The sequence below is a fragment of the Canis lupus genome, chromosome 6, assembly GCF_003254725.2.
Source record: "Canis lupus dingo isolate Sandy chromosome 6, ASM325472v2, whole genome shotgun sequence".
Classification (NCBI taxonomy): domain Eukaryota; kingdom Metazoa; phylum Chordata; class Mammalia; order Carnivora; family Canidae; genus Canis; species Canis lupus.
The window spans coordinates 37,467,501-37,480,825 of NC_064248.1; the positions used below are offsets into that span (position 1 = coordinate 37,467,501).

General features: G+C 45.8%; 1 protein-coding gene across 1 annotated transcript in view; it reads left to right on the forward strand.

Annotated features, from left to right (window-relative positions):
• The window catches only part of TRAP1 (TNF receptor associated protein 1), a 51,882-nt gene that overhangs the window by 17,967 nt on the left and 20,590 nt on the right, over positions 1–13,325 (forward strand). Inside the window, exons 2-3 of the mRNA XM_025416708.3 lie at positions 11,685–11,849; positions 13,079–13,161. Of these exons, the coding sequence (XP_025272493.1) occupies positions 11,685–11,849; positions 13,079–13,161 (248 nt within the window). The remainder of the gene's footprint in view (positions 1–11,684; positions 11,850–13,078; positions 13,162–13,325) is intronic.

Sequence of the window (13,325 nt, forward strand, 5' to 3'; positions counted from 1 at the left end):
TTTCTGATTCTCTGCCTTCTTTCTTAAAGATCCAGGTTTCCATCTGAGAGCATTTCCACTCAGCCTGAAGAATTGTAGCATTTGTTTTCCTGCCTGTCTGCTCTTGAAGACTTTAAAGATGTACCATCGCCTTCTGGAAAGTTAGCTGTCATTCAGATTATTGTTCTTCCATGTAATATGTTGCTTTTCTCTGGCTACTTCCATGATTTTCTTTTTATTTGGTTTTCAGCAGTTGACTATGATATGCCTGGGTGCTTTTCTTTGAAATTATCCTGGTAGTGGTTCACTTGAACCACTACCATTTACCATTTGAATCTGTAAATGTATGTCTTTCACAAACTTTGGGGGAAATTTTCAGTCATTTCTTCAAATATTTTTTTCTGCCCTATTCTCTTTCCCATCTCCTTTTGGAACTCCATTTACATGTATGTAAAACTTTTTTTTCTGTTGTCTCACACATGCTTGAGACCCTGTTCATTTGTTTTTTTGTTTTGTTTTTTGTTTTTTTAAAGATTTTATTTATTTATTCATGAGAGACAGCGAGAGAGGCAGAGGGAGAAGCAGGCTCTATGCTGGGAGCCCGATGTGGGACTTGATCCCGGGACTCCAGGATCACGCCCTGGGCCGAAAGCAGACGCTTAACCTCTGAGCCACCCAGGGATCCCCTGTTCATTTGTTTTTAATCTTTTTCCCCTCTGTTTCACACTGAGTAATTCCTGTCAGTCTTTTTTTTGTTTTGTTTTTTTTTGTTTTTTTTTGTTTTTTTTTTCTGTCAGTCTTTTTTTTAAAGTTCACAGAGTCTTCTCTGGTGTCTCCCCTTGATTGATAAGCTTTCTAATTAATTTTTAAATTTCGGTTACTTTATTTTTTGCACCTAGAATTTCTACTTGGTTCTTCTTTTAAGAGTTTATATATCTTGGGCAGCCCGGGTGGCTCAGCTGTTTAGCGCCGCCTTCAACCCAGGGCATGATCCTGGGGCCCAGGATCGAGTCCCATGTCGGGCTCCCTGCACGGAGCCTGCTTCTCACTCTGCCTGTGTCTCTGCCTCTCTCTGTGTGTGTGTGTGTCTCTCATGAATAAATAAATAAAATCTTAAAAAAGGGGGAGGGGTTATATATCTCTGAAATTTCCCACCTTTAATTTAGGACTTTTTTTTTTTTTTTTTTTAAGATTTTATGTATTTATTCATGAGAGACACAGAGAGGCAGTGACAGAGGCAGAGGGAGCAGCAGGGTCCCTGAGAGGAGCCCGATGTGGGACTCGAGACACTCAACCACTGAGCCACCCAGGTGTTCCTTAAGACTGTTTTGAAACCTTTTGTTCCAACATCTGATTCTTCTTGGCACCAGTCTCCATTTATTGACCCTTCTCTCTCTCTCTCTCTTAGTTTTTTCATTTTTTCATTTTTGTTTATTTATTTTTTAAAGATTTTATTTATTCATGGGAGACACAGAGAGAGAGAGGCAGAGACACAGGCCGAGGGAGAAGCAGGCTCCATGCAGGGAGCCCGATGCGGGACTCAATCCTGGGACTCCAGGATCACACCCTGGCCCAAAGGCAGTCACCAAACCACTAAGCCACCCAGGGATCCCCTCTTTTTTTTTTTTTTTTAATTCAATTTGCCAACATATAGTATAACACCCAGTGCTCATCTCATCAAGTGCCCTCCTCAGTCCCCATCACCCAGTTACCCCATCCCCCCACCCATCTTCCCTTCTGCAACCCTTTGTTTCCTAGGAGTCTCTCATGGTTTGTCTCCCTCTCTAATTTTTTCCACTCAGTTCCCCTCCTTTCCCTTATAATCCCTTTCACCATTTCTTATATTCCACGTATGAGTGAAATCATATGATGATTGTCCTTCTCCACTTGACTTATTTCACTCAGTATAATACCCTCCATACTTTCTAGTTCCATCTATGTCGAAGCAAATGATGGGTATTTGTCTTTTCCGACGGCTGAGTAATATTCCATTGTGTATACATACCACATCTTTATCCATCATTTGTTGAAGGACATCGTGTCTCCTTCCACTATTTGGCTATTGTGGACACATTGCTGCTATGAACATTGGGGTGCAGGTGTCATCTGTATTTTTGGGGTAAATACCCAGTAGTGTGATTGCTGGATCATAGGGTAGCTCTATTTTTAACTTCTTGAACCTCCAGAGCGGCAATACCAGTTTGCATTCCCACCAATGGTGCAAGAGGGTTCCCCTTTCTCCATGTCCTCTCCAACATTTGTTTTTTCCTGTCTTGTTAATTTCACCTCACTGGTGTGAGGTGGTATCTCAGTGTGTTTTGATTTATATTTCCCTGATGCCAAGTGATGTGGAGCATTTTTTCATGTGGTTGTTGGCCATGTGTATGTCTTCTTTGGCGAAATGTCTGTTTATCTCTACTGCCCATTTCATGACTGGATTATTTGTTTCTTGGGTGTTGAGTTTGGTAAGTTCTTTCTTTATAGATCTTGGATACTAGCATTTTATCTGATATGTCATTTGCAGATGTCTTCTCCCATTCTGTAGGTTGTCTTTTAGTTTTGTTGACTGTTTCCTTTGCTGTGCAGAAGCTTTTTATTTTGATTAAGTCCCAATAGTTCATTTTTGCTTTTGTTTCCCTTGCCTTCATAGATGTATCTTGCAAGAAGTTGCTGTGGTCAAGTTCAGAAAGGTTGTCTGCATTCTCCTTTAGGATTCTGATGGATTCTTGTCTCACATTTGGATCTTTCACCATTTTGAGTTTATCTTTGTGTATGGTGCAAGAGAGTGGTCTAGTTTCATTCTTTTGCATGCGGCTGTCCAATTTTCCCAACACCTTTTATTGAAGAGACTGTCCCTTTTCCAGTGGATGGTCTTTCCTGCTTTGTTGAATATTAGTTGACCATAGAATCGAGGGTCTATTTCTGGGTTCTCTATTTTGTTCCATTGATCTATATGGATTGACCCTTCTCTTGAGCAGGGGTCACGCTGTCCTGTTTCTCTGTACATAGAGTAACTTGTTATTACATCCTGGATATTGTGGATGTTACCTTGTGGAGTTTCTTTTTTTTTTTTTTTTTTTCAAGATTTTATTTATTCAAGAGAGACACAGAGAGAGGGAGAAACAGAGACACAGGCAAAGGGAGAAGCAGGCTTCATGCCCGACGCAAGACTCAATCTTGAGTCTCTAGAACCACACGCTGGGCCAAAGGCGGTGCTAAACCGCTGAGCCTCCCGGGCTGCCCTCTTATGGAGTTTCTTCTTTTGTATTATTCTGAAGAGTATTTCTTGTTTTAAAGTGGGCTATTAAACGGGTTGGACTCAAGCTGCAAACAGAAGAGTTTGATTCTTTTATCCTTAATGGGCTGTTTGCAGTTAGCCCCACACATGCGTGGTTCAACTGCTGAGCCACCCAGATGTTCCGAGACTTAGAAGAATTTATTCCCTGAACTGGGAGCTCCCTTTCTCTGACTCTCCGTTCTGGGACACCCCCCACCCCCACACATACCCTTTACCCTTTTTTTTTTTTAAGACTTTATTTATTTATTCCTGAGAGACACACAGACAGAGAGAGCACATGAGCGTAGAAGCAGGGAGCCCGATTGTGGGACTCGATCCCGGGTCTCCAGGATCAGGCCCTGGGCCAGAGGCAGGCTCTAACCCGCTGAGCCACCCAGGGATCCCTACCTTTCACCCTTTATGGTTACTCTAATCTCTCTGGTTCTTTAGGCCAGAAAAAAATATACATTGTGTGTGTCAGCCAGCCTCCCTTTGTTGAACCTGCCTCCATTCTGTGTTGTTCCCTTCCTCCAAGTGTCAGCTCTCATCCAGAACCTGCTTGTCTTTGATGAGTTCTTCAGAGCCTTTTAGGTGGTCCTTTTTTGTGGTTCCTGAGTTTATGATTGTTACCCACAGGAGGTTTGTTATCCACAGGAAGTTTGGTTGGAGGCTGTAACTCTGCTGTACTGGCAGTGGCATTCTCTAGTAAAGACAAAAAGTTAAATTATTCTTATCTCTTCCACATGTGATAAAAAGGGAGACTGTCCATTTGGGATATGTAATCAGGAAAACAGTCTGAACAGTCTACATATTTCTCATGGCTTAAAATACTAAGTGTGTCCATATCTAAAGTACTATACTTAAGATGTCATTATGAAGCAAAACCATAGTAAGAACAGGGGCGCCTGGGTGGCTCAGTCAGTTAAGCATCCCATTCTTTTCTTTTTTAAAAAATTTTATTTATTCATAAGAGAGAGACAGAGGCAGAGACATAGGCAGCGGGAGAAGTAGGCTCCTCAAGGGGAGCCTGATGTGAGACTCAATCCCAGGAATCTGGGATCACACCCTGAGCCAAAGGCAGATGCTCAGTCACTGAGCCACCCGAGTGTCCGGAGCGTTCAACTCTTGATTGCAGCTCAGGTCATGATCTCAGGGTTGTGAGATCTGAGCCTCACGTGGACTTCTTGTTCAGCAGTCTGCTTTTCTTCCTTTTCTTCTCCTTCCGCCCCCACCTCCACCCCCGCTTGTACATGTGCTCTGCCTCTCTAAATAAAACAAACAAATAAATAAATAAATAAATAAATAAATAAATAAATAAATAAAATCTTTTAAAGAGACAAACCATAGTAAGAACAATGGCTGATGTAGAGGGGAGATGAGTGATTAAAAAGGAAAGTCCCCAGTGTGTTTTGACTCCTTTACCTTACTTGGCTGCCCGTGTAGGCAGTTGCATTTTTAATTCTTGCTTCCTAGTGAGAAATGGCCCTGCCAGACCACTAACACTGTCTTTTGGCTGATCAAGCTCCCAGATGGACTGTTCTTGAGCATGGTGATGTTTGCAGTGATGCAAACGAGAGCTGCTTTTGCACTAGAGGCCATGGAGTATGGAGAAGTACGGGTGCTCTCACCTTCATTTGTTTGATACTAAGAAATACAGACATGTTCTACATGAGCAAAAAGCCAGTAATAAAAGGGGCTTCTGGGTGGCCCAGTTGGTAAAGTGTCCAACTCTTTTTTTTTTTTTTTTTTTTAAGATTTTATTTATTTGAGAAAGAGAGAGCTCAAGAGAGTGCAAGAGAGCACAAGTGGTGGAGAGGGAGAAGCAGGCTGCCTCAATCCCAGGACCCTGGGATCATGACCTGAGCCTAAGGTGGCTGCTTAACCAACTGAACAACCCAGGTGCCCCAGTCATCCAACTCTTGATCTCAGCTCAGGTATGGATCTCAGGGTTGAGTTCAAGCCCCACACTGGGCTCCATGCTGGGCATGGAGCTGAAAAGAAAAGAAAAGAGAAGAGAAGGGGAGGGGAGGGGAGGGGAGGGGAGGGGAAATGCCACAAGCTGGCTTAGAGCAGCAGTTTGAAATGAGCGGCATAGGAAATAAGTTCTGTGAATTCACAGTAGAGAGAAGCGGTTCCAAAGTGCTGGGGGTGGGAGGACTTCACACTGGACTCTGAAATAGTTTGGGCAGAGAGAGGGATGTGTTTGCAGGCAGAGGAAACAGTATGAGCACTGGCAGGTTTGTGTGGGATGTCAGATCAAACTATTGTTCCCATTTTGTGCCACCCCAAACCACCAAACAGATTAACACGCAGGCATTGCCACCAGCCCTGAGGTTTGTGGTTTTTCCTGCAGGGTGTAGAGGAAACATGAGGACAGCTACTGTGCAGATAGTGTGTTTGTATCTGCATCAGGCAGATTGACTGCACTGTTGGTTTATTCTTACAGTCCCTGTGGGAAGTTAACTCTCAATCAAATATGCTCTTAATAGTGCTGTTGGTTACAGTTGTCGTGCAGTTATAATGGAAAGTCTGAAAGCCCTGGTTGGAAATACGGATTAGTAATTTTTTCTTTTCCCTAACAAGGAGGACTCCTGTTTCTCCTATTGTGAATAACAAATCGTTCCAAAAAGATCCTACTCAGTGGGGAAAGCAACAGGAATAGGGAAAGTGAGACATGGGGAAACTGTTGAATCTTGGAGTGAGGAAGGCCTTTATCAGTAGGACAAATTTTGGGAGGCTGCTCACCTCGCCTAGCATGGCTGCATCAACTTCATGGAGTCTGAGGCTGTGCTCGGCTCCCGGTGCATGGAGCCTGCTTCTCCCTCTGCCTATGTCTCTGCCTCTCTCTCTCTCTCTCTCTCTGTATGTGACTATAATAAATTTAAAAAAAAAAAAAAAGTTTCCAAAATCCTATCTTAAAAAATATATGGATAGGTGCTCAGTCTTGCTTGTAATGAGAGAAATGTAAACAAAAACTATAGCAAAATTTTTACTTGACCAATAGGCCAAAGTCCAAAGTTTTTCTAACGTGTCTTGGCCGGAGTGCAAGGTGACACACATGCACATGCTGCTGCCAAGAGTGTAAGCTGATGGTCTCTGGAGGGTGACCTGCAGCATTGACCACAGTGTAAACTGGATGTGACCTGGGACCTGTGACCCTAACATCTACATGTGTGCTCAGATGTGTGTCCGGGCACGAATGAAATGATGTGTGTACGAGAATATTCTTTAGAGTGCTGCTTTTTATTTTTGAAGCTTGTTATTTTGGAATATTTTGTACTCGACAGGGCTGTTACAGAAGTAATAACAGGCTTCCCTTCCCTTAGTTTCTCCCAGTGTTAATATCTTAGGTAACCACAGTACAGTGACTAGAAAATCAAGTAGTGGGACGCCTGGGTGGCTCAGCGGTTGAGCGTCTGCCTTCGGCTCAGGGCGTGATCCCACGGTCCTGGGATCGAGTCCCACATTGGGCTCCCTGCATGGAGCTCCTTCCTCTGCTTGTGTCTCTGCCTGCCCCTCTCTCTGTGTCTCTCATGAATGAATGAATGGAATCTTAAAAAAAAAAAAAGGAAATCAAGTAGTGGTGGTGGCGCACTGTTGACTAATGTGCTGATCTTATTCGAATTGAACCAGTGTTACCCATCCGTGTCCTCCTCTGTCCAGGACCCCATACCTCAGGGGGGTCTGCGTGCCTTCTCATTCCTTTCTGCCTTCTCCTGGTTCCTCCGTCTGTGTGTATCCTTCAGGATTGTGACATTTTTTTAAGAGGACTGCCTGTTAATTCATAGGATATCCCTTGATCTGGGTTTGTCTGATGGTGTTTTTATGATTAGGTGGAGATGTGTTTTTTTTTTCTCCTTGTTTTTTATTTTTATAATATATATTTTTTCACATTTTTAAATTTAAATTCAATTTGTCAACATGTAATATAAGGCAGAGATACATTTTTGGCAAGAAGACAAGGGAAGGGAGGCTATGCCCTCCCACCCCACCAGGATTTCAGGATGTTGACCAGTCTTGTTCGTGGTGACGGCAATTGTGGTTACCTGGTCAAGAGGTATCTTCCACTTTCTTCACGGCAAACAACTGTTTTGGGTGTCCTTTGGGGAATACTGTGAGATTATGCAGATATTCTCGTGGACGTTTAACACCTCAACAGTGTATACCTGTCATAGCTGTTACCGTGCTTGCCCGATGCTGACTGTTTCCACCATTCGTAATACATTTATTTGTTCATTGTAATTGTGCTGTGAGGAAGAGGTCTTTTCTCCTCCATGTATTGATAAGTCATTTAAGCATGGACTAACTTTTTTTTTTTTTTTTTGACATTCTTATTTCCTTTGCCGGCTATAAGGTTGCAGTCCGTTACTGTCATCCTTTTGTCGCTCACAGAGTCCTAGGATTTGCCTTCGGAGGCACCTTCCAGTTGGAGCCTGTGCCCGTTCGAAGCACCCAATCCCCGGGGGCCCTTCCTTCCGTCTGGCACATCTTTGTGTTCTCCAAGGGCTGTGGAGAACGGCCTTTAGGCACCCAGGTCTGCATGCTGGGGAGGGTGACTGTCCAACACAGTGTGCCCAGGACCGCGATGTTTCCTGAGGCCTGGGCCTCCCTAGCTCGTTGCTGCTGGGCCTCCCCCGCCTGCGGGCCTCACTCACTCACACCCCCGCTCCCCATACTGGTTCCTGCACCCCTGCCGTAAGTCAGGAGGAATCTCGTGGCCGCACTGTGCCTCCACTTCCGCATGAAGCTGGCCCCCCCGCTTTGGTACCTGCTTCCTCCTGACTCGGGCCCCACCAGGTACTTACTTGCCAGATCCGTGTCTGCGTGAAGCAGGTTCAGAAGCACTAAGATTCTGCTGCGGTGATTATATGCAGTGCTTTCTGAGGCTAACTTCACAACCACAGCACCTTTTTCTGAAGTCACCTGGGATAATTCTTGGCTTTTAGGGTGCTTCTGTTGTTCATAACACAGTTACACGTGTTTGTTAGGGTTCTGTCTTGTGGAATGTCCCCCATGCACACCAGGTGCCCCTCCGTACTCCTTGCTGCTTGCGTGAGAACTGTAGTACTGAGAGTCACATATACGAAGGGGCGGGCTCAGAAAAGTCACATGCCCCTCGGCTCTGCTCCCCTGTCCCCAACTCCCCACTCTTTCTTTTGTTCCCATGTGCCCACTATGAGTTGAGGTGTTGTTTCCCCAAAAGATGTTGAAATCCTGACCTCCACGACCTGTCAATATGACCTTATTTGGAAATGAGGTCTTTGCAGTTCATCAAGTTAAGATGAAGCTGTTAGGGTGGGTCCTGGTTCAGGATGACCATGTCTTTATAAAACGGTGGAATTTGGATACAGAGTCTGATGTGCAAGAGGGAAGATGCCATATCCAAGCTGAGGGACACCTGAGGCTATGGAATCGAAGAGGGCTGAGGGCAGATTCTCCCTCACAGCCTCAGAAGGAACCAGCCGTGCTGGCATTCTAGGCTCCAGAACTTTGAGATGGAAAATTTCTGTGATTTCCGCTGCCCAGTCTTTGATGCTCTGCCACAGACCCCCGGACACAGTTCGCAGCCCTTCTAGATAGTCCGTTTCTTGTGGTTTGAATTGTGTGCCTCCAGAAGATATGTTTAGGTCCTACCCCTGGGTACCTGTGAATGTGACCCTATCTGGAAATAGGGTCTTTGCAGATGCAAAAAAAGATGAGAGTGTACCGAATTAGCGGGAGCCCCAAATCCCGTGTAACTGGTGTCTGACAGGGAGATCTGGACATAGGGAAGACGCGCACGGGGAGGAGGAGACCATGTGACAACAGGGTCAGAGATCGGAGCCAGGCAGCTGCTGGCAGAGATGTAGACCAAACTTCCTTAGAGCTTCTGGGAGGAACCAGCCCTGCTCACACCTTGATGTTGGACTTCTGCCCTCCAGAACTGTGAGGGGCTAGGTTTCCGCTTTTAGCCACCCAGTGTGTGCCACTTTTCTTCCAGCAGCCCTGTGACATGATCTCCCAGGTTTCTGGTTTATCCTGACTGTTTCTTCTGCACAGAAGAATGGAAACATGCATATCTTTTTGTATCATCTCTTTTTGTCCATAAAGGAGGGTGACATGTGGTAGATAATTCTTTGACGTTTCAGAGCATTATTTAAAAATTTTTTAAAAGATTTTATTTATTCATGAGAGACACAGAGAGAGAGAGAGGCAGAGACATGGGCAGAGGGAGAAGCAGGCCCCGTGCAGGGAGCCTGACGTGTGACTCAATCCCAGGACTCCAGGATCAGGCCCTGGGCTGAAGGTGGCGCTAAACCTTTGAGCCGCCTGGGCTCAAAGATTTTATTTGAGGGACGCCTGGGTGGCTCAGGTTTGGTGGTTTGGTGTCTGCCTTCGGCTCAGGGTGTGATCCCGGAACTCCAGGATAAAGTCCCACATTGGGCTCTCTACATGGAGCCTGCTTCTCCCTCTGCCTGTGTCTCTGCCTCTCTCTCTGTGTCTCTCATGAATAAATAAATAAAATCTTAAAGATTTTATTTGAGAGAGAGAGAGCACAAACGGAGAGAGCGGGCGAGAGAAAAGCAGACTCCCTGCAGAGCAGAGAGCCTGATGCGGGGCTTTGATCCCAGGATCCTGAGATCTGACCTGAGCCGAAGGCAGACGCTTCCTCAACTGAGCTACCTGGAGCATTATTTTAACGGCATAAGACTAGAAACAGTTTAAACATCCATCAGTTGAACACTAAGTACTTACCCATTACAGTGGAATACCATTCGTTAAAAAGAATAGGGAGCTCTGTAGACAGAAATGAAATAATCTGTGAGGTGTGTGTTCTTTTTTTATATTTTTCAACTATGTGGATAAAGTGAACAATGCAATTAGGCCCAGATTATTAAATATTTAGGCTGTTTGAAAATTGAATATTTTTTTTCTTTTTTTTTTTTTAATTTTTATTTATTTATGATAGTCACAGAGAGAGAGAGAGAGGCAGAGACACAGGCAGAGGGAGAAGCAGGCTCCATGCACCGGGAGCCCGACGTGGGATTCGATCCCGGGTCTCCAGGATCGTGCCCTGGGCCAAAGGCAGGTGCCAAACCGCTGCGCCACCCAGGGATCCCAAAATTGAATATTTAAATGTTTTTAAGGTGTTGTGCAAAGGTCATGTTATTTGGAAATCCAGGAATAAGCTTAAAGAAAAGGCAAATTTTTATACCTCATAGGAATGTGGAAGTTGATTGAGTTTTGAAACCTCCAGGTCCTTTCTGGACACTCTGAATCATTCCTTTCTGACTGTGACGTGTGTGGGGCACAGCGGGGGGCGCTTGGGGTGTCCGGTCTGTCTCCTTGAAAGCCTTGGGCAGTAAGTACCTCCTCCGTCGCGCCAGTCCTGGCCTGGGAGTCTTGGAGTCAGGTGAGCGATGCTGTCCCAAGGGGCTGCTGGAGAGTGTGGGTTCCGTCCCGCCGGGTGGACGACGGCTGTCCGCGGAGGATGGTTGTGCAGCGCCAGGCCGCGGGCGGCCGCGCCAAGTCGAGGATGTCTGCCTCCTGCCCTCACACTGGGTTCTCTGTTCGCTGTGCTGCACGCAGAGTGTGACAGTGTGCGTCCCTTTCCTGATTACAAGGTAGAGGAGATCATTTGCTGGCTTTCAGTTTTTATTTTATTTTATTTTTTATTTTTAATTTTTTTAAATATTCATTTATACATGAGAGACACACAGAGGCAGAAACATAGGTGGGGGGAGAAACAGACTTCCTAAGGGGAGCCTGATGTGGGACTCGATCCCAGGACCCCGGGATCATGACCTGAGCTGAAGGCAGATGCTCAACTGCTGAGCCACCCAGGTGCCCCTGGTTTTCAGTTTTTAAATACACTAATTTTAAAAAATTGACAGTTTTGGACAAAAGGGAAGATAGTCATTGAGGGCTCGTTAGAACGTGTGAGAGTGTTTCGGAGCGTTCATATAAAAATTGGATCCCTCTTAAGGGTATCTTTTTTCCTTCCCCTGTTCATGGTTGTCAGAGGGTAAGGAAGGCTGGCCTGTGTTGCTTTGGGCTCGGAGTAGGGGTGGGGGCTGGGTGTGCCGAGGCCTGTTTGAATTCTGTTGGTTTGTGCAGGATCTGTCCGGGGCCACACATGGGCACTGGTGACAGAGGCCTCTGCCCCTTAGTTGGGGTTCATTCTTGGAATTTGATACGTGTGAGGATATGTTACCAGAACGTACACTGCAGTACCCACCGTGTATGGCCCTGCCTCCCTGAGTGCCCGATCTCGTCTGAAGTACCCACCAGCCGCTCAGCGTTCAGTCACTTCCATCTCTTCAGGTGATGTTGGGTCTTTCAAGCAATGGCCTGCCTTAGAGATCGCCACGTTAATGTTTGCAGGACCCACCAGACGTCTGTTTCCAGTGTCTTACTAAATGTTTGTTCTTCATGTTTGTCTTTCTAGGAAAACCCTTTCTTTGTCCTTGGAGGACTCCAGCCCAGTCCCGGAGCCCCAGGCGAAGCCTTGCGTCAAGCTTCCACGCTGGCCGGCTCTTCAGCTCGCAGGCTGCTGAGGACCAGACGGAGGAGCCCTTGCACTCCATCATCAGCAGCACCGAGACCGTTCAGGGTACTGTGTGCAGCCTGCATAGGCCCACTGCTGGCCTAGAAGGGGAAGTTTCTGAGGCAGAAGCAGTGATTGATAGAGCCGCCCACTTGCTTCAGACGAAAGGTCTTAGTTGGAGGGAGGGTTTCCCAAAACAAAGCATCCTCCGTTTCCTGCTTGGCAGGGAGCTTCTGACGGCCATCCTGGTGCGTCTTGCCCCCTCTGGTGGTCACCCGTGAGCTTGCGGCCAGCCACCTTCCCTGAGTGGTCGTGATTCATGGCACATCTGCTAATAATCAGGGAAGCAGGGTGTAAACCCAGCATTGGCCCTGTCGATGCAGGACTGCACTCTCAAGCTGTATGTCAACTCAGAAGTCTAGAAAAGCAATCTGGAGCCAGTCCTCAAGTGAGTCTATTTCTGGCTTTCACAGGAGATGACAACATAGTCTTTGATGTTTGGGTCAAGAAGTGAGGTTTTCTTGTTCATTTGCTATCTAAATAATTTGAAAACCAAATTTGGTTTTGAAGAATAGAACCCAGGGTCTGGTTGTTAGAACCCAGGGTCTGGTTGTTAGAGCCACTCGTCTTTCCCCTCCAAGCACCTTGGGAAGTGCTGGCCTGGACAGGCCCTCGAGGTAGCCCCTGAGGCGACAGGTCTCAGTGATGGGAAGCGGAGGAGGCTCCCTTTACCCCTTACTGTGGAGAGAGGGGACCACTGGCTTATTCTCCTCCTCCTGCCTCAGAGCCCCAGTGCCTTTGTTCCTTCCTTTTTTTGTTCACTTTCTTTTTTAAGATTTTATTTTTAGGGATCTCTGCGTGGTGCAGTGGTTTGGCGTCTGCCTTTGGCCCAGGGCGCGATCCCAGAGACCCGGGATCGAATCCCACATCGGGCTCCCGGTGCATGGAGCCTGCTTCTCCCTCTGCCTGTGTCTCTGCCTCTCTCTCTCTCTCTCTGTGACTATCATAAATAAATAATAAATAAAAATTAAAAAAAAAAGATTTTATTTTTAAGTAATCTCTACACCCAATGTGGGGTTGAACTTGCGGCCCCAAGATCAAGAGTGCAATGTTCCACTCATTCAGCCAGCCAGGCACCCTTTTGTTCACTCTTTTGAAAAAAATGTTTAAAAAAAAAAAGAAAAGAAAAAAATGTTTAAAACTTAGTACCTGAAACATTCTCTTGAATGTTGCGTAGCATGTTCCATGAAAATAGAAACTGAACTTTATTGGTCGTGTCTGTGATTCATTACCAGGTTCCGTTTCCAAACATGAGTTCCAGGCTGAAACAAAGAAGCTTCTGGACATTGTTGCCCGTTCCTTGTACTCAGAAAAAGAGGTGCAGTACCTGTTAATCATTCCTAGTATTAGCGGGGTTTCTTTTTGAGAAAATAATTTTTATGCTCTTCTAAGAAAATGCCAGGTAGTATAAAGCTGTGAGAACACATTAAATTTGGGTAGGTCTGGATCTTAGCTACCAACGAAAGTAATTTTACTAAAATC